Genomic DNA, 26,989 nt, shown 5'->3' on the forward strand with positions numbered 1-26,989 from the left:
TACTTGAATAGGTATGCACGTTGGTACAAACATCATACAGAGTAGTGATTTGAAATTGATTAGATCGTATTTTCTTATAAAGGTGTGACTTGTATGGTTTGAATGATATTGCTAGGAGATTATGTAGATCATGCAGGTATAAGTGGTGTTGTGAGGTCTATATGTACCTAATTCACTTTATTTTACCGGGAATGGATTCATGATGATAGATAGATAAATCATACCAGCTCAGAATATTGTATGTCATAAACCATTTCAAACTTTTGTGTCACCTTGTTCAAATCCATGTCTACTAGATGCAAAAATATGTGTAATGAACTTTATTGATTTTTACTTCCTCAAATCTTCTTAATATTCTTCTTGTACAGTGTAATTGCAGTGTTTCTTGAGCCTTGTTTTTATTTTATTGTTTATTTATTTTTTTACATTGTTGGTGCAGGGTTCAGGGACAGATATGAAGATAGAGGCTATGACAGAGACAGGGGCTATGACAGGGATAGAGGTAAGCAAAAGCACATACATGGCTAATGCACAACCTTTTTCACTGCTTTTCATATTTCTTGCACTTTGCTTGGGTTGTTCTGTCTTTTTAGTAAAGTTCGGGGTCTCCCCATGATAGCAGTTTTATTGGTAGATATTTTATTAATGTACTGGTTTATTATATAGAAAATCTATGATAAGAAAGCATGTTTCACTGAATTTTTAATGACCAGGGAAAGTGGGCTCTAGTTTCGATGCATTATACACAACAGAGTGGATATAAACGAATGAGGCCATTTCTTTGTCTCATCCTGTCACTTCCTTCCCAATGCAGGGAGTGGCAAACAGGTATGAAAGAAAGCAAAGATTAATATATATTTTTTCTTTTTTACATACATGCTTGCTGTTAATTGTCATGGGGAGGTAGTGCTAGGAACAGATGAAGAATTGACCTCATTCACTCATGCACGCACATATGTAGATATATATTTATTTATTTGTTTGTTTATATTTATTATACTTAATCGCGGTATCCCGGGTCAGCAAGGTAGTGCCAGGAAACAGACATACATATTCGCCATTTCCCACATTAGCGAGGTAGCGTTAAGAAAAGGGGACTGAGGCTAAGTTGAAAATCCCCACTTGGCCCCTTTCTCTGTTCCCTCTTTTTGAAAAGTAAAAACCTGGAGGGGAGGATATCCAGCCCCCTGCTCCCTCCCCATTTAGTCACCTTTTATGACATGCAGGAAATACATGGGAAGTATTCTTTCTTCCCTATCCCTAGGGATATTTATCTTTTTCTTTTCTACTTTTTTCCTGCATTTGTGAGGTAGTGCCAGGAATAGACAAAGACAGGCCTCATTCTCTCGCATCCATTCTCTGACTGTCATGTGTAATGGACCAAAAACCACAGTCCACTAACCACAATCAGGCCACACATACCTAAAGTTTCATGGTTCCCTTGGTTGCATCAAATGTCCTGATTCCTGCCATTGAGAATGCTTCACCCACTGTGCACCACATTGCTCCAATTCACTCTGACCCATGCATGACTTTCATCCTCAAGCAAGTTTAGGCCCCAAGCACACAAAATTTTTTTCTCAATCTTTCCGTTCCCCTCTTCTTGTCCCCCTCCACTTGTGACACATATATCAAGAAATTACAGTTATCAGGACAAGTGGAATAAAGCTCAAAGCTAAAAGATGTAGTATAGATGTGGGAAAAAGCTTCTTTTCTGATAGGTGTGTTGAGCACTGGAATAAGTAGTTACTGTCAGACGTTGTGAATGCTAAGTCTATGAATATCTTCAAAAGTTGTTTAGACAACAATTTTTTGAATTCAGGTATATTCTGAGAAAATGCCAGAAGTAACTTTAGAAATGACAGCGGTGATGGGGACACTAGAAGGCTTATGTGCTGCAGCTGGGAGTTGGTGATAGCTTAAAAAATTGCTGAGTGAAATTACATTCTCTCTCTCTCTCTCTCTCTCTCTCTCTCTCTCTCTCTCTCTCTCTCTCTCTCTCTCTCTCTCTCTCTCTCTCTCAACCCAGTCATGGGCCAGTCAGTCCTGTTCTCTGTCTTTCTCTTAAGCACATTCTCATCCTGTATCTTGTATCCAAATAACATTACTGGAATTCTCATACCTTTAGACACCCAATTTTCCCCTACCAGTTAATGATCTCGTTTTCCACATGTTCTGCAGTGCTCCTAGACCCCCTCCCCCCTCCCTATGATTTACTTGCACTTCCATAGGCCCATTTGCTGGCATGTCCATTTCCAGGTATCCACTCCACTTCCAAAAAAATTTTCATTCAAACTCATGTCCCAACTAACATGTCCTTTTGCTCTGCTAAACCTAACAACCTTGCTTTATATACATTATTCTTGATTTTTTCTTTTACACACTCACCCAAACCCAGACTCCAAATTCTGCAGCTTCTCATTTGAATTTACTGCCAGTGCAGGGTCATTAGTATACCACTGACTCGCTTCTCAGGCCCTTTCACCCCATTAGACTGCATACTCACCCATCTTTACAAGACCTTTGCTTTTATCTCTTATTACACCATTCATAAATGAATTGAGCAGCCATGAACAGCATGGTGACTTCACACACCCCTAGCACAGAACCAACTTCACCTGGAACCACTCACCTTCCTGTTTGTCTCCTCTCTACCTACTCACTTACATGCCTTATGCTCTTGATAAAAGCTCACTGATTCTAGTGGCTCTCCTCCCACACCATACACTTATAAGACATTCCACAAGGCTTCTCCATGAACTTTATCGCTTGATTTCTCCAGATTCATGAATGCCACGTATGTATCCTTCATTTTCTATGAGTATTTCTTACATACACTTACATACACCCTTTAAAGCAAACACCTGATCCACATATCCTCCAGCTCTCCTGAAACCACATTGTTCCTTCCCAGTCTTGATGCTCTGTACATGCTTTTACCTTGTCGTAACTCTCTCATACAACTTTTCAAGCACATTCAAGAAAAGTTATCCCTCTGTAGTTCTTATGCTCTGCATTCTACCAATCCACAGCCACCTCATTGCTGGTATTTTGTCCATAAACTTACAGTCTCGCATTGTCACACACAACACTTTACAACACATAACTCACACAGCTCATACTTTGTAACTATCAATTAACCTACAACGAGCGCTATGCACTGGCACTGCCTTTTGGCAAAATGATAGGAGTGGTAGATAGAAATAGCAGGTAGGAACATTAGACAGGTGCATTAGGTAGAAACACCAGGTAGCACTAATATGTGAGAACATTAGACAGGTGCATTATGTAAAAGTAGTAGGTTGGAACTTTAGGCAGGAACAATAGGTAAGAACCTCTGAAAACACTGCACTAGACTTGCCCTCTGCCAGTGGCCTGTTGTGGGTAAGGCACTAAAGGCCAAAAAGTGGCATTGGAGTTCACTGATTATGGAGACTTTTGCTGTGGCCTTTCCCCAGAGGGAGTTTCCTAAAGGAGCAGGTGTCAGAGATCATATGTACAGCAAAACCCTTGATTTAATGGACAAATGATAATACGGTATATTGATAAATAATGATTTGAAAATTTTTGAAAAGTCTCAAGTGCTGCACCATGTGCATTTCATACTGCACTTGTTTTTAGTAGCATAGGGTAGACTCACTTTGCTGCAGTCTCAGTCTGCCTCAAGCTATCATGCGTTCAGGATGTTTACAGAGTGTTTCTGTTATATTAGAATTGTGACTTTATTTATTAGATAATTTTGCAATCCTTATGATTCAAAATGGCATCAAGTGATTGTATGAGGTGCAGTGAAAGCAGGTGGTCTGTCCTCATTTTATTATTAAGAAGTATCCTTTCACAGGAGAGGGGTGGTATCACCTCTGTTTCAGTCTGACTCCTGCCTCCAACTGCCCAGCGAACGTTCCCACACTGCCGGGTGCCCACTGCCCAACTATCGTACCACACACTAAACCCTACACCCCCTCGTGAGATTTTGGTAACTAAATGTGACATTTTGTGACAACAAAAACAAAACTAAAAACAAGAAAACAACAAAAAGAGAATGAGATTAAAATTCAACAAGGCATAAGGCAAATATACATACAAATCACTGCTCAGCAGCAATACACTTCCTTTATATGCAAGCAGGACAAAAATGACATGACAAATTATTGTTTTCACTCTTCTCAGGAGCCACCACAAACATAATCTTACAAGTATGCAGGGCAGTGTCTCACACGGTGAGGGCGCCGCCATCTGAGGCTAGGTGTCGCCACAACTGGGGGCAAAGCCGCTGCTGGTGGGTACTCCCCTTGACCCATGGGTGTCGTGGGGATAGGCGAAACCCAGGGGCATAGGTGACGTTAGTTTCGCAAAGAAAGGCGGCCACTTTCTTACTGACTTATTTATACTTGTGTATGTCCCTCTTTTTAAACCAGGCATTCCCAGTCATCAGTCATCAAATCTGCTACTCACTCAGCTGCTCCCAAAACACTTGACATGTGAACCTTCTTCTCATGGCCAGGTTCATAAGCATTAATAACCACCCATCTGTCACAATCTATTTTCATTTTCATCCTCATCATTGTAGAATTCGCTTCCTAGCACTCTTTCACACACTTCCACAACTTCTGCTTCAGCAGTAGTGGTACTCCATCTGTAGCCTTTGTCCTCTCACCAACCCCTAATTTTACTCCTAAGACCTTCCAAACCATTCATATCCTTTCCCCCTTAGTTCTGTTTCACTCAGAGAGAGCCATAACATCCAGGCTTCTTTCTTTACACAAACTACCTATCTCTCCTTTCTTTTCGTCTTGGTTACATCCACATCGTCTTGGTTACATCCACATACATTTAAACACCCCAGCCTAAGCCTGCATGGAGGTTCAGGACTCCCTGCTTAGCTCCTTCTCTTCCATATTTTGGAAATTGAAATACAAGAAGGGAAGAGTTTCAAGCCCCCTCCTCCCACCCCTTTAGTTGCCTTTTACAACAAGCAGGTAATATAGAGGTAGAATTCTTATACTTGCTTCATTCCTCAGGGGGTTCCTTTTATCTTAATGCATCTCCCTCAGCACTTGGGAAGCTATCCATATCCATGAGGTAGGATCAGAGGTCATAAAGTGTGGAGATGGCTGTGTGTCTATATGGAAAGAGTGTGGGGCAACTCATTAGTAAGTGTTTGGCGTCTTCATTGCGATAGATGCATCGTGGGCATGAAGAGTTCTGGAATGCGTTGAATTATTGTTTGTATTATGTGGGAGTAATTATGTTGAATTATTGTTTGTATTATGTGGGAGTAAAGTCAGGGGTTAGTGAGAGGACAAGAGCAAGGGAAGGAGTAGCAGTACTCCTGAAACAGGAGTTGTGGGAGTACGTGATAGAATGTAAGAAAGTAAATTCTCGATTAATATGGGTAAAACTGAAAGTTGATGGAGAGAGATGGGTGATTATTGGTGCATATGCACCTGGGCATGAGAAGAAAGATCATGAGAGGCAAGTGTTTTGGGAGCAGCTGAATGAGTGTGTTAGTGGTTTTGATGCACGAGACCGGGTTATAGTGATGGGTGATTTGAATGCAAAGGTGAGTAATGTGGCAGTTGAGGGAATAATTGGTATACATGGGGTGTTCAGTGTTGTAAATGGAAATGGTGAAGAGCTTGTAGATTTATGTGCTGAAAAAGGACTGATGATTAGGAATACCTGGTTTAAAAAGTGAGATATACATAAGTATACTTATGTAAGTAGGAGAGATGGCCAGAGAGCGTTATTGGATTACGTGTTAATTGACAGGCGCGCGAAAGAGAGACTTTTGGATGTTAATGTGCTGAGAGGTGCAACTGGAGGGATGTCTGATCATTATCTTGTGGAGGCTAAGGTGAAGATTTGTATGGGTTTTCAGAAAAGAAGAGTGAATGTTGGGGTGAAGAGGGTGGTGAGAGTAAGTGAGCTTGGGAAGGAGACTTGTGTGAGGAAGTACCAGGAGAGACTGAGTACAGAATGGAAAAAGGTGAGAACAATGGAAGTAAGGGGAGTGGGGGAGGAATGGGATGTATTTAGGGAATCAGTGATGGATTGCGCAAAAGATGCTTGTGGCATGAGAAGAGTGGGAGGTGGGTTGATTAGAAAAGGTAGTGAGTGGTGGGATGAAGAAGTAAGAGTATTAGTGAAAGAGAAGAGAGAGGCATTTGGACGGTTTTGCAGGGAAAAAATGCAGTTGAGTGGGAGACGTATAAAAGAAAGAGACAGGAGGTCAAGAGAAAGGTGCAAGAGGTGAAAAAAAGGGCAAATGAGAGTTGGGGTGAGAGAGTATCATTAAATTTTAGGGAGAATAAAAAGATGTTCTGGAAGGAGGTAAATAAAGTGCGTAAGACAAGGGAGCAAATGGGAACTTCAGTGAAGGGCGCAAATGGGGAGGTGATAACAAGTAGTGGTGATGTGAGAAGGAGATGGAGTGAGTATTTTGAAGGTTTGTTGAATGTGTTTGATGATAGAGTGGCAGATATAGGGTGTTTTGGTCGAGGTGGTGTGCAAAGTGAGAGGGTTAGGGAAAATGATTTGGTAAACAGAGAAGAGGATTTGCGGAAGATGAAAGCCGGCAAGGCAGCAGGTTTGGATGGTATTGCAGTGGAATTTATTAAAAAAGGGGGTGACTGTATTGTTGACTGGTTGGTAAGGTTATTTAATGTATGTATGACTCATGGTGAGGTGCCTGAGGATTGGCGGAATGCGTGCATAGTGCCATTGTACAAAGGCAAAGGGGATAAGAGTGAGTGCTCAAATTACAGAGGTATAAGTTTGAGTATTCCTGGTAAATTATATGGGAGGGTATTGATTGAGAGGGTGAAGGCATGTACAGAGCACCAGATTGGGGAAGAGCAGTGTGGTTTCAGAAGTGGTAGAGGATGTGTGGATCAGGTGTTTGCTTTGAAGAATGCATGTGAGAAATACTTAGAAAAGCAAATGGATTTGTATGTAGCATTTATGGATCTGGAGAAGGCATATGATAGAGTTGATAGAGATGCTCTGTGGAAGGTATTAAGAATATATGGTGAGGGAGGCAAGTTGTTAGAAGCAGTGAAAAGTTTTTATCGAGGATGTAAGGCATGTGTACGTGTAGGAAGAGAGGAAAGTGATTGGTTCTCAGTGAATGTAGGTTTGCGGCAGGGGTGTGTGATGTCTCCATGGTTGTTTAATTTGTTTATGGATGGGGTTGTTAGGGATGTGAATGCAAGAGTTTTGGAAAGAGGGGCAAGTATGAAGTCTGTTGGGAATGAGAGAGCTTGGGAAGTGAGTCAGTTGTTGTTCGCTGATGATACAGCGCTGGTGGCTGATTCATGTGAGAAACTGCAGAAGCTGCTGACTGAGTTTGGTAAAGTGTGTGAAAGAAGAAAGTTAAGAGTAAATGTGAATAAGAGCAAGGTTATTAGGTACAGTAGGGTTGAGGGTCAAGTCAATTGGGAGGTGAGTTTGAATGGAGAAAAACTGGAGGAAGTGAAGTGTTTTAGATATCTGGGAGTGGATCTGGCAGCGGATGGAACCATGGAAGCGGAAGTGGATCATAGGGTGGGGGAGGGGGCGAAAATTATGGGAGCCTTGTAGAATGTATGGAAGTCGAGAACATTATCTCGGAAAGCAAAAATGGGTATGTTTGAAGGAATAGTGGTTCCAACAATGTTGTATGGTTGCGAGGCGTGGGCTATGGATAGAGTTGTGCGCAGGAGGATGGATGTGCTGGAAATGAGATGTTTGAGGACAATGTGTGGTGTGAGGTGGTTTGATCGAGTAAGTAACGTAAGGGTAAGAGAGATGTGTGGAAATAAAAAGAGCATGGTTGAGAGAGCAGAAGAGGGTGTTTTGAAATGGTTTGGGCACATGGAGAGAATGAGTGAGGAAAGATTGACCAAGAGGATATATGTGTCGGAGGTGGAGGGAACGAGGAGAAGAGGGAGACCAAATTGGAGGTGGAAAGATGGAGTGAAAAAGATTTTGTGTGATCGGGGCCTGAACATGCAGGAGGGTGAAAGGAGGGCAAGGAATAGAGTGAATTGGAGCGATGTGGTATACTGGGGTTGACGTGCTGTCAGTGGATTGAATCGGGGCATGTGAAGCGTCTGGGGTAAACCATGGAAAGCTGTGTAGGTATGTATATTTGCGTGTGTGGACGTATGTATATACATGTGTATGGGGGTGGGTTGGGCCATTTCTTTCGTCTGTTTCCTTGCACTACCTCGCAAACGCGGGAGACAGCGACAAAGCAAAAAAAAGAAAAAAAAATTATGTTGGGGTGGGTAATGTCTTGGATGTAGATGGGAGAGTGTGACTAAAGCATCTCTGTTGTGGCGGTAGTTTAAGACTTGAGTTGGGAGTTTGGTCATTTATTTCACTGTAAACTTGTTTTGTTAGTGTTGTGTTTGCTTTGGATGGGGGATCTTTGAGTAGAGGTGGCTGAAGTGTAAGGTAGGGGTAACCTTCTCTTTTCTGCTTGGGTTTTAGTCATTAGTGTAGAAATATGTGCCAAACATATTGAGTTAGGATTTTATTGAGAGGATCTTTGTTTCTTTGTGTTAGTACTGATTGTTAGTGGTTCCTAGGGAGCCAGTAATAGTTGTGAGTGCCGTATTTTGTGTGGTTTGTAGCTTTTTTTTAGATTTGCTCCTGTGAGAGTGGAAGAACTGGCAGGTGAGGCATAGTGTAGAGTGGATTGGATGAGATGTTTGTTGAGGATGCTGAGAGTTTCTTTTTCATGTCCAAATTTAGAACCATTTGCTTTTCTCAGAACAGTTAGTTTCTATGAAGCACTTGGGTTAATGTTATTGTTATGGGGAATGAATGTTGTGTGTCATTTATGATGCTCAGAATGGTTGGTGTTTTGTTGACAGGAAGTGATTTTCCTTTCATTTTTGGGTTAAAGGAGTGAATGAAGGCTCTTGTGGAGGTGCATGCATTTTATTCTAGTAGAGTCATTGTTACAGTTTGTTTGTTGTTGCTATTGTGGTTTGCTGAAGGGAATTGGAGGTTGTGTTGGAAGGTATTGAAATGGGCTGAAGAATAAACTATGAATAAAAAGTGTGTTTTACTCATCATGACTTACATTTCTTTGGTTTTTGTCCATTTCCTGCTCTTACAATTGCATCCTGTAAACATCCAACCCTTCAGTTATTCATTTTTCATAAATTGCTTTACTCTTCCTTAGTTTACACTTGTTAAAGGTGGAGAGAAAGAATATTTTATAATTACTGTAAGTAAATGTTTCTTACATTATTTACTGTACATTCCAGTATTACGTACAAATGATATTTGAAAACTAGACTATCTCTTTGGAAACATGTTTTGATAAAAAAAAAATCTAAGATCCAAATTTCAAGGAATTCATACTTGAGATCTACCTTTATTTACTGGAAACACTAAAGTCCTTAAACTTTTTTTTTCCAAACAGGATATGATCTGGGTGAAAAAGCTGACAGGTGACAGGCATAGAAAGCAACTTTTCATGATTTTTCATGAACAGATAATGATTTGAATTTTTCTATGTTGACTAAGATATTTGAAAGTTTGTTGAAAATGATTGCCTACTTGGTAACTAGCAACCACACTGTAACTGCAACCTTAGTTTAATGAAAGGTTTGTGAGGTGGTTGGCTATACCTAGATTTTAATAAAAGGATTATAGATTGCACCATAATCATGTCATTTAATCAGAGAATGAGGATGATGTACTGAAACTTGAAAAATTTGAACAAATTTGAGTCTTTTCAAGCCAGTATTGAGTAGTTGATTGAAAAAAGTAGGCATTAAGAAAATTTTTCACTGCTTTTTTTCTTTCCCAACATGGATAAGATATATTTTTAATGATCATTTCAGCAAAAGGACAATTTTTTTTGTGTGTGTGTGTGTGCCTGTGTGAATACTATCCAGTTACTGTTTTTGTGTTACAAGGAAAGAGTTTTATACTTATGTTGAACTGTTTTTTAGCCTTTGTATATGTATCATGTCTTAACTCCTCTGCACACGCACGCACACACACACACACACACACACACACACACACACACACACACACACACACACACACACACATACATACACATACACCAGCCTAAGATAGGTACCCATCTATCGACTAGCCTCAAGGGGAGGATGAACACCTGGATTAGGTGTAGGCTGACTGCCATGCCAAGGATTCGAACCCACGCCTGTCCAGGGGTGGACCTACATGGGTTCGAATCTTTGGCATGGCAGCCAGCGTACACCCAACCCTGGTGTCCATCATCCCCTTGGGGCTGGTCAATAGATGGGTACCTATCTTAGGCTGGTGTATGTGTGTGTGTGTGTGCATAGGAGTTAAGACATGATACATATACAAAGGTTAAAAAACACAACATAAGTATAAAACTCTTTGTAATACAAAAACAATAATTGGATAGTATTCACACACACACACACACACACACACACACACACACACACACGTGCACGTGCATGTACGCACAAAAGACAGCAGACAGCTCACATAAATTTAAGAGGTATGATAATAGAAAATGTTCAAGAGCTAAGGATGAGATCCCATAGGTATAAAGTTCCCTTCCTGTATGGTATAAATAGGAAGGTATAGCTAAGTAATTACACTCATTTTTATAGGTATTTTCGTGTACATTACTTTTTTAATTTTTTTTTACGATACAGGTAAGTGGTACTTGTTTGATCAGCTTTGCTGCCATATTTTACATTTCCTTATTTGCAAGTGAGAATTTCCTGGCAAACACTTCTATGTAACTCATGATCCCTCCCTTATGAATGAATGTAGATGATTTTGCCACAAATGAACTCGTGGATTTTAGAATGTACTAATATTGTTTCCTCATGTATGTACTTTTATTTTGTTGTTGGTGAAATCATATAGTTCCCTAAGTTCTGTATATCACCTCCAAGACCTTTCGTTGCACATTCTCCACAACTTCCTTTCATTCTCTTTAAACTTTGTCTGTAGAGCAAGCTGTATTACCCTTTGATTCGTAGCCATTTCAACTCATTTTAGCTACTGTTTGTTATCGTATTTCTTTTTAGTGTTGTTTTTCTTCTGTATTCTTGAAGTGCCATCGGTATTTGTATGCTTAATTTTTTCTTCATAATTCATTGCCTATTTATAGTATACCATGGTAGTCTCATTTGTCTTTGGTGTACAATTTTTTTTTTTTTTTGTTAAACCCTGTGTTTTAGGAGGACGATATGGAGGTGGTGGAGGTCGTTATGATGATGATCGCCGAGGTGGTGGTGGGTACCGTGATGGAGGGCGAGATGACCCTTGGAGACGTGATCGTGATTCTGGGTCAAGGGGGCTGTCTAGTGGGGATAATTCCACTCCAAAGGAACGTCCAAAGTGAGTTTTAAAAAGAGCATCATTGACATTTCACTTAATCTTATGTTCTCTCAAGAATAATCTCTCATGTTCTGATTATAAAACAAGTCTAGTGCAGAATCTCTTGCAAAAGCAAAAGTTCTTTTCCTCTCTAGGAATGGTTTATTCCATCTACTGTGAAAGAATCTCCTTGACCCCTCCTTTGATAAGGTAATGGCTTTTACCCTTCCCTAATCACTCAAAGTGGTAGCATTTGTAGCTCATTCCCTTCCAGTCAGTTGTCACCACTTGGTGATGACCTCATTCTTCCACTGGCTGTCGAGCTGCATTAGGTTGACCACCACATCATCTCCTTTGTCAGTTACCCTTTTGGTAGGGGCCATATTCCATGGAGTGTGTATGGTCTTGGATTTGATTTTTAGAAAGTCTTTGAGGAATTCTGTTTGCAGATTCTCTTGACATGATGGTTGGCGCCAGTCATCTTGGGACCCGAACCACTGACCAACCATTTACCATTTTTTGACATTGCCAAGGATGAGTATCTTCAGAGTTGACAAGGATGCATGTTATGTAATGCTTTCAAAAGAATAAACAGGGGAAGGAGTCCAGCAAGGACTTTTTTCTTTAAGGCTTACTCATCTGTTCTTGCCACTACCTCAATCACACCAGAAATAAGAAACATTTATTAAAGAAAATATATATATATTTATTTATTATATTTTGTTGCTGTCTCCCACGTTAGTGAGGAAGCGCAAGGAAACAAGAAAGAATGGCCCAACCCTCCCACATACACATACACACCCACATACACACACCCACATACACGCACACACACGCACATATACATACCTGTACATTTCAATGTATACATACATATACATACACAGACAAATGCATACATACACATGTACATATTCATACTTACTGCCCTCAGCCATTCCCGGTGCCACCCTGTCACACATGAAATGGCACCCCCCTCCCCCCGCACACGCGCAAGGTAGTGCTAGGAAAAGACAACAAAGGCCACATTCGTTCACACTCAGTCTCTATCTGTCATGTGTTATGCACCAAAACCACAGCTTCCTTTCCACATCCAGGCCCCACAAAACTTTCCATGGTTTACCCCAGATGCTTCACATGCCCTGGTTCAATCCATTGACAGCACGTTGACCCCAGTATAACACATCGTTCCAGTTTACTCTATTCCTTGCACGCCCCTCACCATCCTGCATGTTTAGGCCCCAATCGCTCAAAATCTTTTTCACTCCACCCTGCCACCTCTCAGTTTGGGGTCCCACTTCTCCTTGTTCCCTTCACCTCTGACACATATATCCTCTTTGTCAATCTTTCCTCACTCATTCTCTCCATATGACCAAACCATTTCAATACACACTCTTCTACTCTCTCAACCACACTCTTTTTATTACCACACATCTCTCTTACCCTTTCATTACTTACTCAATCAAACCACCTCACACCACATATTGTCCTCAACTATCTCACTTCCAACATATCCACCCTCCTCCGCACGACTCTATCTGTAGCCCACGCCTCACACCCATATAACATTGTTGGAACTACTATTTCTTCAAACATGCCCAATTTTGCTCTCCGAGATAATGTTCTTGCCCTCCACACATTCTTCAACGCTCCCAGAACCTTCGCCCCCTCCCCCACTCTGTGACTCACTTCTGCATCCATGGTTCCATCTGCTGTTATATCCACTCCCAGATATCTAAAACACTTCACTTCATCCAGTTTTTCTCCATTCAAACTTACCTCCCAATTGACTTGTCCCTCAACCCTACTGTACCTAATAGCCTTGCTCTTATTCCTATATACTCTCAGCTTTCTTCTTTCACATGCTTTACCAAACTCAGTCACCAGCTTCTGCAGTTTCTCACCTGGATCAGCCACCAGCGCTGTATCATCAGCAAACAAGTGACTCACTTCCCAAGCCCCCTCATCCACAACAGACTGCATACTTGCCCCTCTCTCGAAAACTCTTGCATTCACCTCCCTAACAACCCCATCCATAACCATATTAAACAACCATCGAGACGTCACGCACCCCTGCCGCAAACCAACATTCACTGGGAACCAATCACTTTCCTCTTTTCCTACTCATACACATGCCTTACATCCTCGATAAAAACTTTTCACTGCTTCTAGCAACTTGCCTCCCACACCATATACTCTTAATTCCTTCCACAGAGCATCTCTATCAACTCTTAGCATATGCCTTCTCCAGATCCATAAATACTACATAATCCATTTGTTTTTCTAAGTATTTCTCACATACATTTTGCAAAGCAAACACCTGATACACACATCCTCTACCACCTTCCACCTCCAATTTGGTCTCCCGCTTCTCTTTGTTCCCTCCACCCCTGACACACATATCCTCTTTGTCAACCTTTCCTCACTCATTCTCTCCATATGTCCAAACCATTTCAATACACCCCCTTTTGCTTTCTCAACCACACTCTTTTTTTACCACACATCTCTCTTACCCTTTCATTACTTTCTCGATCAAGCCACCTCATGCCACATATTGTCCTCAAACATTTCATTTCCAACACATCCATGCTTCGCAGCCATATAATATTGTTGGAACTACTATTCTTTCAAACACCCATTTTGCTCTCCAAGATAATGTTCTCTCCAAACATTCTTCATCACTCTCAGAACCTCCACTCCTTCCCCTACCTTGTGACTCACTAGCATTTCATGGTTCCATTCGCTGCCAAATTCATTCCCAGATATCTAAAACACTTCACCTTGGAACCTTGAAAATCACTCTTCAACAAGGAATATTTTTGTGTGGATTAAGAAGCTCATTTTTTGGCTCAACCTAGGTTTTACACTGGTGTACATGATGTGAGAAATGTTGCCTTTACCTTAACTTTCTACAGAAACCTTTGAGTGGAGGAAATCATGGAAAGGGGTCATTGGCACTCATCTACAACCTTCTTCAGATCGTACTTTAATTTAAACTTTGTGGATCTACCCTTTGTGACTCTGGGGATTCACTTTCAGGAAATTAATATTACATTGTGGTTATGAGTCACAACTGAAGTTTTTTATCTCCACTTTTGGGTTTAGTCATCTGAAAGATTTTCTCAACTCTTCATGTGTGTATGCATGTGGGACAGAGTGTTGAGAATTGTGGGTTTTGGAAGTTGAAACAAACCTGTTTTCTCAAAATTTGTTCCAAGTGAAAATTTTTGAGTAGTTTCTTATCTTGCCTTGCATTTTCTCTTTTTTCTTGAAAACCTTTCTCCTTGTGCTGTCTGTGACTTTTGGGGTTGATGTCCTTGATTTGGAAATGGAGCGAGTCAATAACAGCATCACTGGTAGTTGCTGATTGGCTGAAAGCAAGCCTAAAACAAGTGACCCACTACAAACTTGGATGAGTGGTCAGCAAAAGGCTAGAAAGGCCAATGTTACCTTTTCAGAAATATTAAGGGCTTGGGGATCCTTGACCATAATTTTCAGAGACACCCAGAAGAATTTTTCATGTTTCTGGGAAACCACTTTGGAGAGAAAAAAGTTTCTATTTAGAAAGCCTACATTTTTAATTTTCATTTGAAAGGTTATCCATGAACTTTGTGTTGATTATCATTATGCTTTCTTTTAGATTAAATCTGATGCCAAGAAGTGCTCCAAGAGGAGAGGAGAAAAAAGAATCAGGTGGTGGTGGGGGCAGTAGTAGTAGCATCTTTGGAGCTGCTAGGCCTGTAGATACTGCATCACGTGAGAAAGAGATTGAAAACAAGCTTATTTCAAAGGATCCACCAGTCAGACGGTTAGTAAGGAATATAATTCTAAGGTTTATATAATTTTAAAGTATCTGTAACCATTGTCAGTAATGAATACTTGAAGGTTAAAATTTAGGAAAAAGTGAAAATGATACATTGAGGGAAAAATGAAAGAAGCTCATGAAGAATTTAAACATCCTTTAACCCTCTTGAAATAGGGTGAATCTATAAGAATTGACTGTTTTAAAGCCTAAGATTGTGTATGCTTATTCACTGGTACTGAATGACAAAACAGCTGTGAACATGGCAACTGACATGGTGGGACTATTCTATCCACCACTATTAATTATTGTACTTTTTTATCCCCTTATGATGTCACAGCAGTATCCTTTTCTTTTTTCTTTTGTTTAAGAGATAAGAAATTGTAAGCACATTGTTCTCTTTTAGGAATGCTAAATTTGGAGGCATCGCCATTATTGGTTGTCACAATATGAGGGTGACCATGCAGTGTATTTGTGTATATTGAAATGTACCCCATTTTTATTTTATTTTCCGTAGCTTTTCTATGTTTATTTTTAGTGCATGAGACTGGGTATTTGTGATGGGTGATTTGAATGTGAAGGTGAGTAATGCGGCAGTTGAAGATATAATTGGTGCACATGGGCTATTCGGTGTTGGGAAAGGCAATAGTGAAGAGCCTATGGATTTTTATGCTGAAAAAAGACTGGTGATTGGGAATACCTGGTTTAAAAAGAGAGATATACGCAAGTATACATATGTGAGTGGGAGAAATGGTCATCGGGCATCATTAGATTACATATTAATTGATAGGCATGTAGAAGAGACTTTTGGATGTGGATGTGCTGAGAGGGGCTGCTGGTGGGATGTCTGATCACTATCTTGTGGAATCGAAGATGAAGATCTGTGGAGGTTTTAAAAAAGTAAGAGAAAATTTCAGGGAGAAGAGAATTGTGAGAGTAAGTGAGCTTGGAAAGGAGACTTGTGTAAAGAGATACCTGCAGAGATCAGTTTTAGAATGGCAAAAGGTGAGGGCAAATGAAGTGAGGGGAATAGGTGAGGAATGGGATGTATTTAGGGAAGAATTGATAGCATGTGCAAGAGTTGCATGTGGCATGAGGAAAGTGGGAATTGGGCAGATTAGGAAGGGATGTGAGTGGTGGGAAGAAGAAGGAAAGTTGGTAGTGAAAGAGAAAAGAGAGGCATTTGGATGTTACTTACAAGGAAGGAGAGCATATGACTAGGACATGTATTAGAGAAAGCGGCAGGTCAAGAGGAAGGTGCAAGGGCTGAAAAAGAGGTCAAATGAGAGTTGGAGTCAGGGAGGATCATTAAACTTTAGGAAGGTCAAGAGGAAGGTGCAAGGGTTAAAAAAGAGGTCAAATGAGAGTTGGAGTCAGGGAGGATCATTAAACTTTAGGAGAATGAAAAGATGTTTTGGAAGGAGGTAAATAATGTGCGAATGACAAGAGAACAAATGGGAACATCGGTGAAAGGGCAAGGGGGAAGTGATAGCAGGTAGTGTTGGAGTGAGAAGGAGTTGGAGTGAGTATTTTGAAGGATTTGTTGAATGTGATTGATGATAGAGTGGTGGATGTAAGGTGTTTTGGTCAGGGTGGTGTGCAAATCTCACTTTGCAGGGAGGGTGGTTTAGTGAAGAGGTAGTGAAAGCCTTGCAGAGCAAGGCAGCGGGAGTGGATGGTACTTCAGTTGAATTTATTAAGAAGGGGTGACTGTGTTGATTGTTTGATAAGGATATTCATTGTATGTATGGATCATGGTGAAGTGCCAGAGGATTGGCAGAATGCATGTATAGTGCCATTGTACAAAGGCAAAGGGGAGAAAGGTGTCTTCAAATTACAGAGGCATAAGTAGGCATAAGTAGGGTTGAGGGTCAAGTCAGTTGGGAGGTGAGTTTGAATGGAGAAAAACTGGAGGAAGTGAAGTGTTTTAGATATCTGGGAGTGGATCTGGCAGCGGATGGAACCATGGAAGCGGAAGTGGATCATAGGGTGGGGGAGGGGGCGAAAATTCTGGGGGCCTTGAAGAATGTGTGGAAGTCGAGAACATTATCTCGGAAAGCAAAAATGGGTATGTTTGAAGGAATAGTGGTTCCAACAATGTTGTATGGTTGCGAGGCGTGGGCTATGGATAGAGTTGTGCGCAGGAGGATGGATGTGCTGGAAATGAGATGTTTGAGGACAATGTGTGGTGTGAGGTGGTTTGATCGAGTGAGTAACGTAAGGGTAAGAGAGATGTGTGGAAATAAAAAGAGCGTGGTTGAGAGAGCAGAAGAGGGTGTTTTGAAGTGGTTTGGGCACATGGAGAGAATGAGTGAGGAAAGATTGACCAAGAGGATATATGTGTCGGAGGTGGAGGGAACGAGGAGAAGAGGGAGACCAAATTGGAGGTGGAAAGATGGAGTGAAAGAGATTTTGTGTGATCGGGGCTTGAACATGCAGGAGGGTGAAAGGAGGGCAAGGAATAGAGTGAATTGGAGCGATGTGGTATACCGGGGTTGACGTGCTGTCAGTGGATTGAATCAAGGCATGTGAAGTGTCTGGGAAAGTCATGGAAAGCTGTGTAGGTATGTATATTTGCGTGTGTGGACGTATGTATATACATGTGTATGGGGGGGGTTGGGCCATTTCTTTCGTCTGTTTCCTTGCGCTACCTCGCAAACGCGGGAGACAGCGACAAAGTATAATAATAAAAAAATAAGTTTGTTGAGCATACCTGGATATTGTATGGGAGGATATTGATTGTGAGGGTGAAAGCATGTACAGAGGATCAGATTGGGGAGGAGCAGTTTGGTTCCAGAAGTAGTAGAGGATGTGTAGATCAGGTTTTTGCATTGAAGAATGCTTGAGAAATACTAAGAAAAACATATGGATTTGTATGTTGCATTTATGGCATTGGAGAAGGCATATGATAGGGTTGATAGAACTTAGAAAAACAGATGGATTTGTATGTAGCATTTATGGGACTGGAGAAGGCATATGAAAGGGTTGATAGAGAAGGTATATGATAGGGTTGATAGAGATGCCATATGATAAGGTTGATAGAGTTGCTTTGGGGAAGTTCTGAAGAATATATGGTGTTGGAGGTAAGCTGCTAAAGGCAGTGAGAAGTTTTTATCAAGGGTGTAAAGCATGTGTATGAGTTGGAAGAGAGGAGAGTGATTGGTTCCCAGTGAAGGTCAGTCTGCAGAAGGGTAATCAGGTGTCACTATGTGAATTCATAAATGCCTCATGAGTTTTTGCTGTATCTTATATTTTCTTACTGTTGAGCTTTGGAATTGTGTGTAAGTATAGAAAGTATTATTTATTTAGAAGTCATGGTTATTGCTTCTAGCTGTATGCAATAGCCATTTATTTTGGATTACAGAGAAACAGGAGGAAGTGGAGGTGGCAATATATTTGGGGCTGCAAGACCTGTGGATACAGCTGCTCGTGAACGTCAAATAGAGGAAAAATTACGAAAACTTGATACTGGAGCTACCAAGTATGTTTATTGCAATACTGTATTTATATCTTCATTTTTTATTACCTCTCCTTTTAGACATACTCATTCTTAACAGATAAAAGTCCCTCCCTTCACATGCTGCTAAATTCACCCTGGTCCTTAGCCCCTTCTTCCATCCAATGGCTCACTGTATCTCCTGTGGTTCCATCTGCTGCCTTGTCCATTCCCAGGTACAGTAAGAATTTGAGCAATTTAGTACACAGTAGTAACATGCTGTCAGCGGGTTGAATCAGGGCATATGAAACTGTCAGAGGAAACCACAGAAAGGCAGTAGGGATAGCTGTGGATGGGGACTCTGCTGGCTTTTAGTCCACAAACGTTTAATCTCGTTAACTCTTACACAACACTTAACAACAAGTAGTTTGCAAGACTCATTGTGCATGTCTCTATTTTCCTAGGGTGGGCACTGCATGCTAACCCTGCAGTTTTGCAAAATCTCGTTATATGTACATGTCAGGTAAGGTCCAAAAGCTGACAGTTTGTGACAGTCAGATTTTGAAAGGAGTTTGAAATCACCACTGAAGAAAATATTGAGAGAATATACCTCTGAAGATGTTAAAAAGAAGTATGATGCCATTACAAGGATGGAGAAGATTCAGATGTGTACGTCTGCAATTCATCTTGAGAAAGTGATGATGTGGATGGACTGACAAATGTATATACACCATGGGTTGGACATGAACCCTGGACCAGGTGCCACACAGAGGTTAAAAGACACATACACCAGAATTCTGGTGATTTTTATGTGCATCCCAACCTCATCTTGGTAGGCATAGCATGTCCATGCTACCATGCACCTCCTACCGAGATGAGGTTAGGACACAAGTACTACTGAAATGAGGTTTAGACATGTAAAAAACACCAGAATTCTGGTGTTTAAGTATTCTTTAATTTCCTTGTGGCAGTTGGTAGCCAGGTGCCCTGCCCAGTGTTTGAATTGGACCCATAGTGTATATACAAGAAAGTAATGGTATAGTGTATGATTACGAAGAAATGGATTGTAGGATCCCAATTTTGTAAAAATAACTTCATCAGAAGGTGCTTGCCTCTTTGCACATGATACACTTAGTGGAAATGGGAATAATTTTTCATGATTATAAAGAAAAATAATTCTGCTTGTCTCTCTGTAGACAAAAAATTTAAGACATCATTGCAGCTTTTTGAGATGAATAGTTGCTTCTCATGATGTATTTTTTTATCTAACACTTTTTATTAAAGAATTTTGTTTTGTAGGGATATGGTGAAATAAAGTTTAAAATATTACCCTTGTTGAGTGTGCCAAGATGGTACTCAGAATGTATATCTTGAAATTTTTACTTGTAGGCATAGTTTTTAGTTTTCCACTTGATTTTAAGTATGCTTTTCCATACCCCTTCTCTTTTCTTAGAGATGAACCTCGTCGCTTTGAACGGCGGGATGATCAAAGAGATGATCAGCGGGAAGACCGACGGGACTATCGAAGAGATGACCGACAGGATAATCATCGTAATGACCGACAGGGTGACCATAGAGACAGTAGAATGGTAAGTAGTAATTATTGCCTTGTTGTTTGATTATAGTGGACACAGAGAGAGTTCTGCACCAGGTTTTCTAGCATAGAGCAGTACACAGTTTTCACATAGTTTAAGCAAGACAGGTTTCTCTTCCCCTCTCTTTCTGCCCGCTAACTCTCTAAACAGAAAGGCACCTGTTAGAGGCACAGCTTCCTCCATTAAGATCAGTTTAAATGGCAAAAAATATATAGTGCTTCCAGACTACCAAGTAGGGATTGACCTTCTTAAAGGAACAAAGATTATAGAATTAAGAAAGCTTGAGGTTGAGAGTTTCACTGTCTAGTTGTAGAAGGAAAGAAGCAGATTTCAGGTCTGCACAGCATCTCTGGAGTGGCCTGACAGATTCTATGCAACTAGCGTAAGGATTAGGCACTTAACCAGTAAACTGATCCCTGTCGTATGACAAATGTCATAAATCTGCTCTTGTAATCATCACCTGATGAGCTTAAGCATCCTGCCTCTGTTTGAAATCACAGCTGATGTTTGCTGAACATCATCTATCAATAGATGTACCTTGCATCATACTGCCACAACTAGACAGAATATTACACATATCAGTCACCCACAGGACATCAAGAGGGTATTTATGTCATCTGAGTGGGAAACATGCTGGCATTCATTATTGTAATTAGTTGTAGAGCAAAATAAACAATGGGGAAGCAACAACTTTGATATTTTTGGTTATGAATATTATTATTTTGCTATGTTGCTGTCTCCCGCGTTTGCGAGGTAGCGCAAGGAAACAGACGAAAGAAGTGGCCCAACCCATCCCCATACACATGTATATACATACACGTCCACACACGCAAAAATACATACCTATACATCTCAATGTACACATATATATACACACAGAGACACATACATATATCCTCATGCACACAATTCACACTGTCTGCCTTTATTCATTTCCATCGCCACCTCGCCACACATGGAATACCATCCCCCTGCCCCCTCATGTGTGCGAGGTAGCGCTAGGAAAAGACAACAAAGGCCCCGTTCGTTCACACTCAGTCTCAAGCTGTCATGCAATAATGCCCGAAACCACAGCTCCCTTTCCACATCCAGGCCCCACACTACTTTCCATGGTTTACCCCAGACGCTTCACATGCCCTGATTCAATCCACTGACAGCACGTCAACCCCGGTATACCACATCGATCCAATTCACTCTATTCCTTGCCCGCCTTTCACCCTCCTGCATGTTCAGGCCCCGATCACTCAAAATCTTTTTCACTCCATCTTTCCACCTCCAGTTTGGTCTCCCACTTCTCCTCGTTCCCTCCACCTCTGACATATATATCCTCTTTGTCAATCTGTACTCCCTCATTCTCTCCATGTGACCAAACCATTTCAAAACACCCTCTTCTGCTCTCTCAACCACACTCTTTTTATCACCACACATCTCTCTTACCCTATTATTACTTACTCGATCAAACCACCTTTCACCACATATTGTCCTCAAACATCTCATTTCCAGCACATCCACCACCCTCCACACAACTCTATCTATAGCCCATGCCTCGCAACCATATAACATTGTTGGAACCACTATTCCTTCAAACATAGCCATTTTTGCTTTCCGAGATAATGTTCTTGACTTCCACACATTCTTCAATGCTCCCAGGACTTTCGCCCCCTCCTCCACCCTATGATTCACTTCTGCTTCCATGGTTCCATCCGCTGCCAAATCCACTCCCAGATATCTAAAACACTTCACTTCCTCCAGTTTTTCTCCATTCAAACTTACTTCCCAATTGACTTGTCCCTCAACCCTACTGTACCTAATAACCTTGCTCTTATTCACATTTACTCTCAGCTTTCTTCTTTCACACGCTTTACCAAACTCAGTCACCAAAGTATATGTAAATAAAGCAAGGATCTTAGATTTAGTAGGGTTGAGGGACAGTTTAGTTGGAGTGTGAGTTTGCATGCAGAAAACTTGAAGGAAATGAAGAGTTTAGGTACCTGAGAGTGGACATGGCAGCAAATGGAACCATGGAAGCAGAAGTGTCATAGGGTTGTTGAGAAAGCAAAGGTTTTGGGAGCAGTGAAGAATATGTGGGAAGAGAGAATGTTGTCTAGGAGGGCAAAGAAATGGGTATCTGTGAAGGAGTAATAGTCCCATCAATACAATATGGATGCAAGGCATGGGCTATAGAAAAGGCTGTGCAGAGAAAGGTGGATGTGTTGGAAATTAGATGTTTGAAGACAATATTTGATCTTGTTTGAGGACAGTATTTAGTGTGAGGTGGTTTGATCAAGTAAGTAATGAAAAGGTACGAGAGATGTGTGATTATGAAATGAATGTGATTGGTAGAGCTTAAGTGGGTGTACTGAAATGTTTTGGACTTAGAATGGGTGAGTAATGGTTGACAAAGAAGATGCATGTATCAGAAATGAAGGGAACAAGGAGAACAGGGGGAACAATTTGGAGATGGAAGGATGGAGTGCAAAAGATTTTGAGTGATTATAGTCTGAAGATGCAAGAGGGTGAAAGGCGTGAGTGGTATAGATTGAATTGAAACGATGTGCTGTCCGTGGACTGAACGAAACATGTGAAGCATCTGGCATAAGCCATCATAAGTTCTGTGGGCCCTAGTTTTGGATAGGGAGCTGTGGTTTCAGTGCATTACACATGACACGTAGAGAGTGGATGTGAGTGGATGCGGTCTTTCATTGTCTATTCCTGGCGCTAATCTGCTTATGCAGCAGACATCAATCAAGTATGAAAAAATGTATATGTTTATATTTATCTCTTCTTGCCTTCACACTTTTGCAAGTTAGTCAGGAACAGATTAGTAACATCCTCACATACATGGCAATCTTTATCTAAATAGGATAAGATGGTTCCAGACAGCACTCATTTTTTACATATGCTCTTCTTTTATGTGCAACTTTTAAGTAGTTTAGAAGATTTTACATCAAACTTAGGGTTCTCTCCTTTTGAATATATATAAAGTGTATTTTTATAAATGTATTGGTTTCTAATCAAAGGATAGAAGACCTCCTCCAGATGACCATGTTGGAAATGATGATGTTGATCATCCTTCTACTAGAGGCCGCAGCAATGAGAATCATGCCATGCCACCACGTCATGGCAAACTAGCAAAGGATGATGAACCAGTAAGTGTTTTTATATTTTCTAATCAAAACTTTAAGTGAATTTTGATTGTGCATTCTGTTCAGTAGTGCTGTCTTTATGATGTTTCTTATCATGTCTTTTGTAATGGGAAAAATAGTAATATTAAAGAAGTAAAGTTATAGTGAAAATTTACTCCTCATCAAAACTGTGCTCTTTATGAGTGAACTTCTTACTTAAGTCATATAAATGTTCTAATTTTTTCTTCCTTTTTTCTTTAGATTATAGACACAACAAATAAGTTTGCTGGCCTGGATTTGGAGGCTGAAGATTAGAGTGGTGTGTTTGTGTAATGTTGGAGTATCTAGGTTACATGGCCTTGTGATCTCCTGTGCTGGCTAACCTGCATGTGTGTATCTCACTTGTGTGGGGCTACCTCCCTGAAGTGTACTCACTGTCCTCCATGACTATTATGGAAGCTAAGAATAAGCCTGTGTTAGAGTGCACAGTCATGTGCTCAGTTTCTCTAGTGATGTCCTCTTTACCTCAGATGAATTTGCCACACGCACATGGTTCACTTGTGATGAGGTGGCCTTTAAGTGCACATTACGAACATTATTGTGAGCTGAGCTGGTGTATTGCCTGGTACACAAAACCTCATTATGCAGAGACTAATGTTCTCTGTACCTGTCCTGCTTTAGGATGGCAGAATATGTATGAGGTGGTGCTATGTGGATTTTTGTTGACATTAATGGTGACCAGTGATCATGTTTGCCCACAAAACAGGTATGTTCCTCTTCGATCCTGTGCCCCAGCATGTGATTTGTCACAACACAATCACTTTTTTTTTTTCTTACTTGACTGACTTCCTTAAATCATAGATGAACATTGTAAGTCTGCCATTAGTTTAAGACACTTATTTGGACAAAAATTTTATGCCTATCTGATCTCATTAACAGTGAAAATAGTTGCATTTGATCTCATGCTGGGGCACAGAGTGATGATTGGAGCATAAGATATTGTGCAAACTTGAGCTTCCCTGGTGTGATAGTATTGATTTTGTACTGTGATTTTAAGCTCTGAGCTCCCAGTGTGTGTTCGTAGCAGTAATAGCAGCAGTATAGCCTTCTCAAGCTGTGATGATTGTTCATAATGGCTGTGTTGAGCTCCATGTGCCCAGGCCAGTCAATCACCTCTCACAGGTCTGTATTCCTTGCCAGGAAAATATGTGCACAGTGTGCAACTTTGAGGTCCTAGGCTGTGTATGGACATTTCCAGAGCACTGATAATCAGTTACATGTCATTCATGTCACATTTTCATATTTGGTGCTTTGGTCTGAAGCACAGTTTATCCCATGCTTGTACATGGGTTGAGGAGTACTCCACACTAATGGTGACCTTGTAGGACTGGTGGACAAGGTGAGGCACAACAGGAGAGGAAGTCATGGCTAGCCAGGGATGGAGCCAGTTAGTAATATATTGAATAGATTAAGTACATTTTACTAGTGTTGTTGTATCTGCTGCTAGCTGTCAGGATAGGGTAGTGTAAATTTGAGAGTTTTATATAAGTTTTTATGCCTTCATGATGTTGAGAGCATTTGAATGTATGAGCATGGCTCCACAGCATTTTTATCGAGATAGGAATATGTCCATACACTTAAAAGATAATGCATTATATGCACTTATTTAGATAGATGAATAGAAATGCCACTAATACCTAGTCTCAAAGATGTTATAGCCATATTTGTAAAAGTAATTCTTAGAACACTGACTTTTTCTACTTCAGAGACTGTCATGCTATTCAGATGTTTTACAGTAATTAAGGAATAGGCTCAAATAAATTCTGCAGCTCTTTATTTTTCTCTTACAAGGAACTCTTTGTATTACACTTGATACAAAATCAGTTGCCTATGCATCCAGCTTGTAATATTACATTGTCACTAGGGTATTCTTTAAGGGAAAAATATTAAATGTGTTAATCTTTTGCATAATAAATAAGATAAATCATATTTCCTTTTATTAAGTTAGGAAGAAAGAATACTACCTATATATATTTTGTGTTGTAACATTTGGTAAAGCAGACCGGTCAGCATAATGCAAGACATAGCATCCAAACTCCTAAACATTACCATTGACAGTTCCCCTTTCCCAGATCATACCACTTCCCATTTCATCAAAATCATTAACTAAGCTAGTAAAAAAAAAAAAAAAAAAAAAATACAGAATCGTAGGTATCAGTATCCCAAACCTCTACAACAGTGAAAAAAACCCACAGAAAAAAACATCAGCGCCAACCATAAAACAAATCCATGCAAAACAACATATTCACCAGTTGAATAACCCAAAAAAAACAAAAGCCGCAGACTGGCATTTCCACCTCAACACTGAAGCACAGGTTCAGCAGCAACTGACTAACAAACAGTAAAGAAAATATCATAATTCCTGCTCCACCTCAGGCCCCAGACATGAAGCACTGCAAACTCAACATGATATTCTGTCTTCCAAGGAAAACATTACTCAAAAATCATCCACAAACCTACCACAACTCTAACAGGACATTCATCAAAAACTAAGCAAAATCCACTCAAAGTCAACTCCTGTTACCCCTTTTACAGCAAGTTGCCAGTTTATGTGTAGTCTGTTTGCATCATTAGAAAGTCTTAACACACAAGGAACATTCTATAAGAGTCACATTAAACCAACATAACTTCATTTTAATTCACTGATTGCAGTTACTGCAGACACTGTATTCTGCATGGCTCTTTTTGAAAATGTGAAAATATTGATTTATTTATCTTGTCTTACCATTTGAAAATCTTCATCTTTTCTGACAAAAAAGGTGGTACAGGTTGAGTATACCTAGTCCAAAATGCTCCAAAATCTGAAACTATTTGAGCAGTGACATGATGTTACAAGTGGAAAATTAGATCTCAAATAAAACCTGAAAAATGAAATAGAGTTTACTGTAACTTTTTAATCAAAACAGCATTGTAGGTGAAAAACTGGAAATCCCCAGTTGTTTGTTGTAATTGTTTAACAGCTTTCTTTTTTCTTTCAAACTATTCGCCATTTCCCGCGTTAGCGAGGTAGCGTTAAGAACAGAGGACTGGGCCTTGGAGGGAATATCCTCACCTGGCCCCCTTCTCTGTTCCTTGTTTTGGAAAATTAAAAAAAAAAACGAGAGGGGAAGATTTCCAGCCCTCGCTCCCTCCCCTTTTAGTCGCCTTCTACGACACGCAGGGAATACGTGGGAAGTATTCTTTCTCCCCTATCCCCAGGGATAACAGCTGATACAGGTATTTTGCTGCTGCTATTGTGCTGCTTAGTTACCATAAACACAATTTTTTTTCATTGTATTAATGGTAGTTCATATTATTTTTACTGTTAAGTACTTATATGTGAAAAGTTAAAAGATAGGATTGCTTATCAGTAGCATATAAATTCAGAGTCAGGAGTGAAGGTGATGCCAAACAATCACAGATTGTCCAAATGGGCAGCTGAGGTTGTAACATTTTAGCTTTCTGATGGTTCAGTGTTACACAAACTTTGTTACATTCTCAAAATTAGTAAAGATATTGTGTGAATTACCTTCAGGTTATGTATATAAAGCATGAATGAATTTTGTGTTTCAACTTGGGTCCCATCCCAGATATCTCATTATGCATATGCAAATATTCCAAAATCAGAAAAAATTCAAAATCCGAAAGACTTGTG

The 26,989-nt window shown here is 40.3% G+C and overlaps 1 protein-coding gene across 5 annotated transcripts in view; it reads left to right on the forward strand.

The window, feature by feature from the left end:
• Positions 1-25,282, forward strand: part of eIF4B (eukaryotic translation initiation factor 4B) — a 65,024-nt gene extending 39,742 nt beyond the window's left edge. For 3 of the 5 annotated variants that reach the window (XM_071694270.1, XM_071694273.1, XM_071694272.1), the window contains 7 exons: positions 440-502; positions 11,199-11,358; positions 14,978-15,145; positions 18,504-18,620; positions 20,029-20,164; positions 23,191-23,319; positions 23,557-25,282. In XM_071694270.1, the coding sequence (XP_071550371.1) occupies positions 440-502; positions 11,199-11,358; positions 14,978-15,145; positions 18,504-18,620; positions 20,029-20,164; positions 23,191-23,319; positions 23,557-23,610 (827 nt within the window). In that variant the 3' untranslated portion in view covers positions 23,611-25,282. The remainder of the gene's footprint in view (positions 1-439; positions 503-11,198; positions 11,359-14,977; positions 15,146-18,503; positions 18,621-20,028; positions 20,165-23,190; positions 23,320-23,556) is intronic. The other 2 variants (XM_071694274.1, XM_071694275.1) reach the window with 1 other exon arrangement.
• Positions 25,283-26,989: the final 1,707 nt, after the last annotated feature.

This window comes from Panulirus ornatus, chromosome 57 (genome assembly GCF_036320965.1).
Source record: "Panulirus ornatus isolate Po-2019 chromosome 57, ASM3632096v1, whole genome shotgun sequence".
Classification (NCBI taxonomy): Eukaryota; Metazoa; Arthropoda; class Malacostraca; order Decapoda; family Palinuridae; genus Panulirus; species Panulirus ornatus.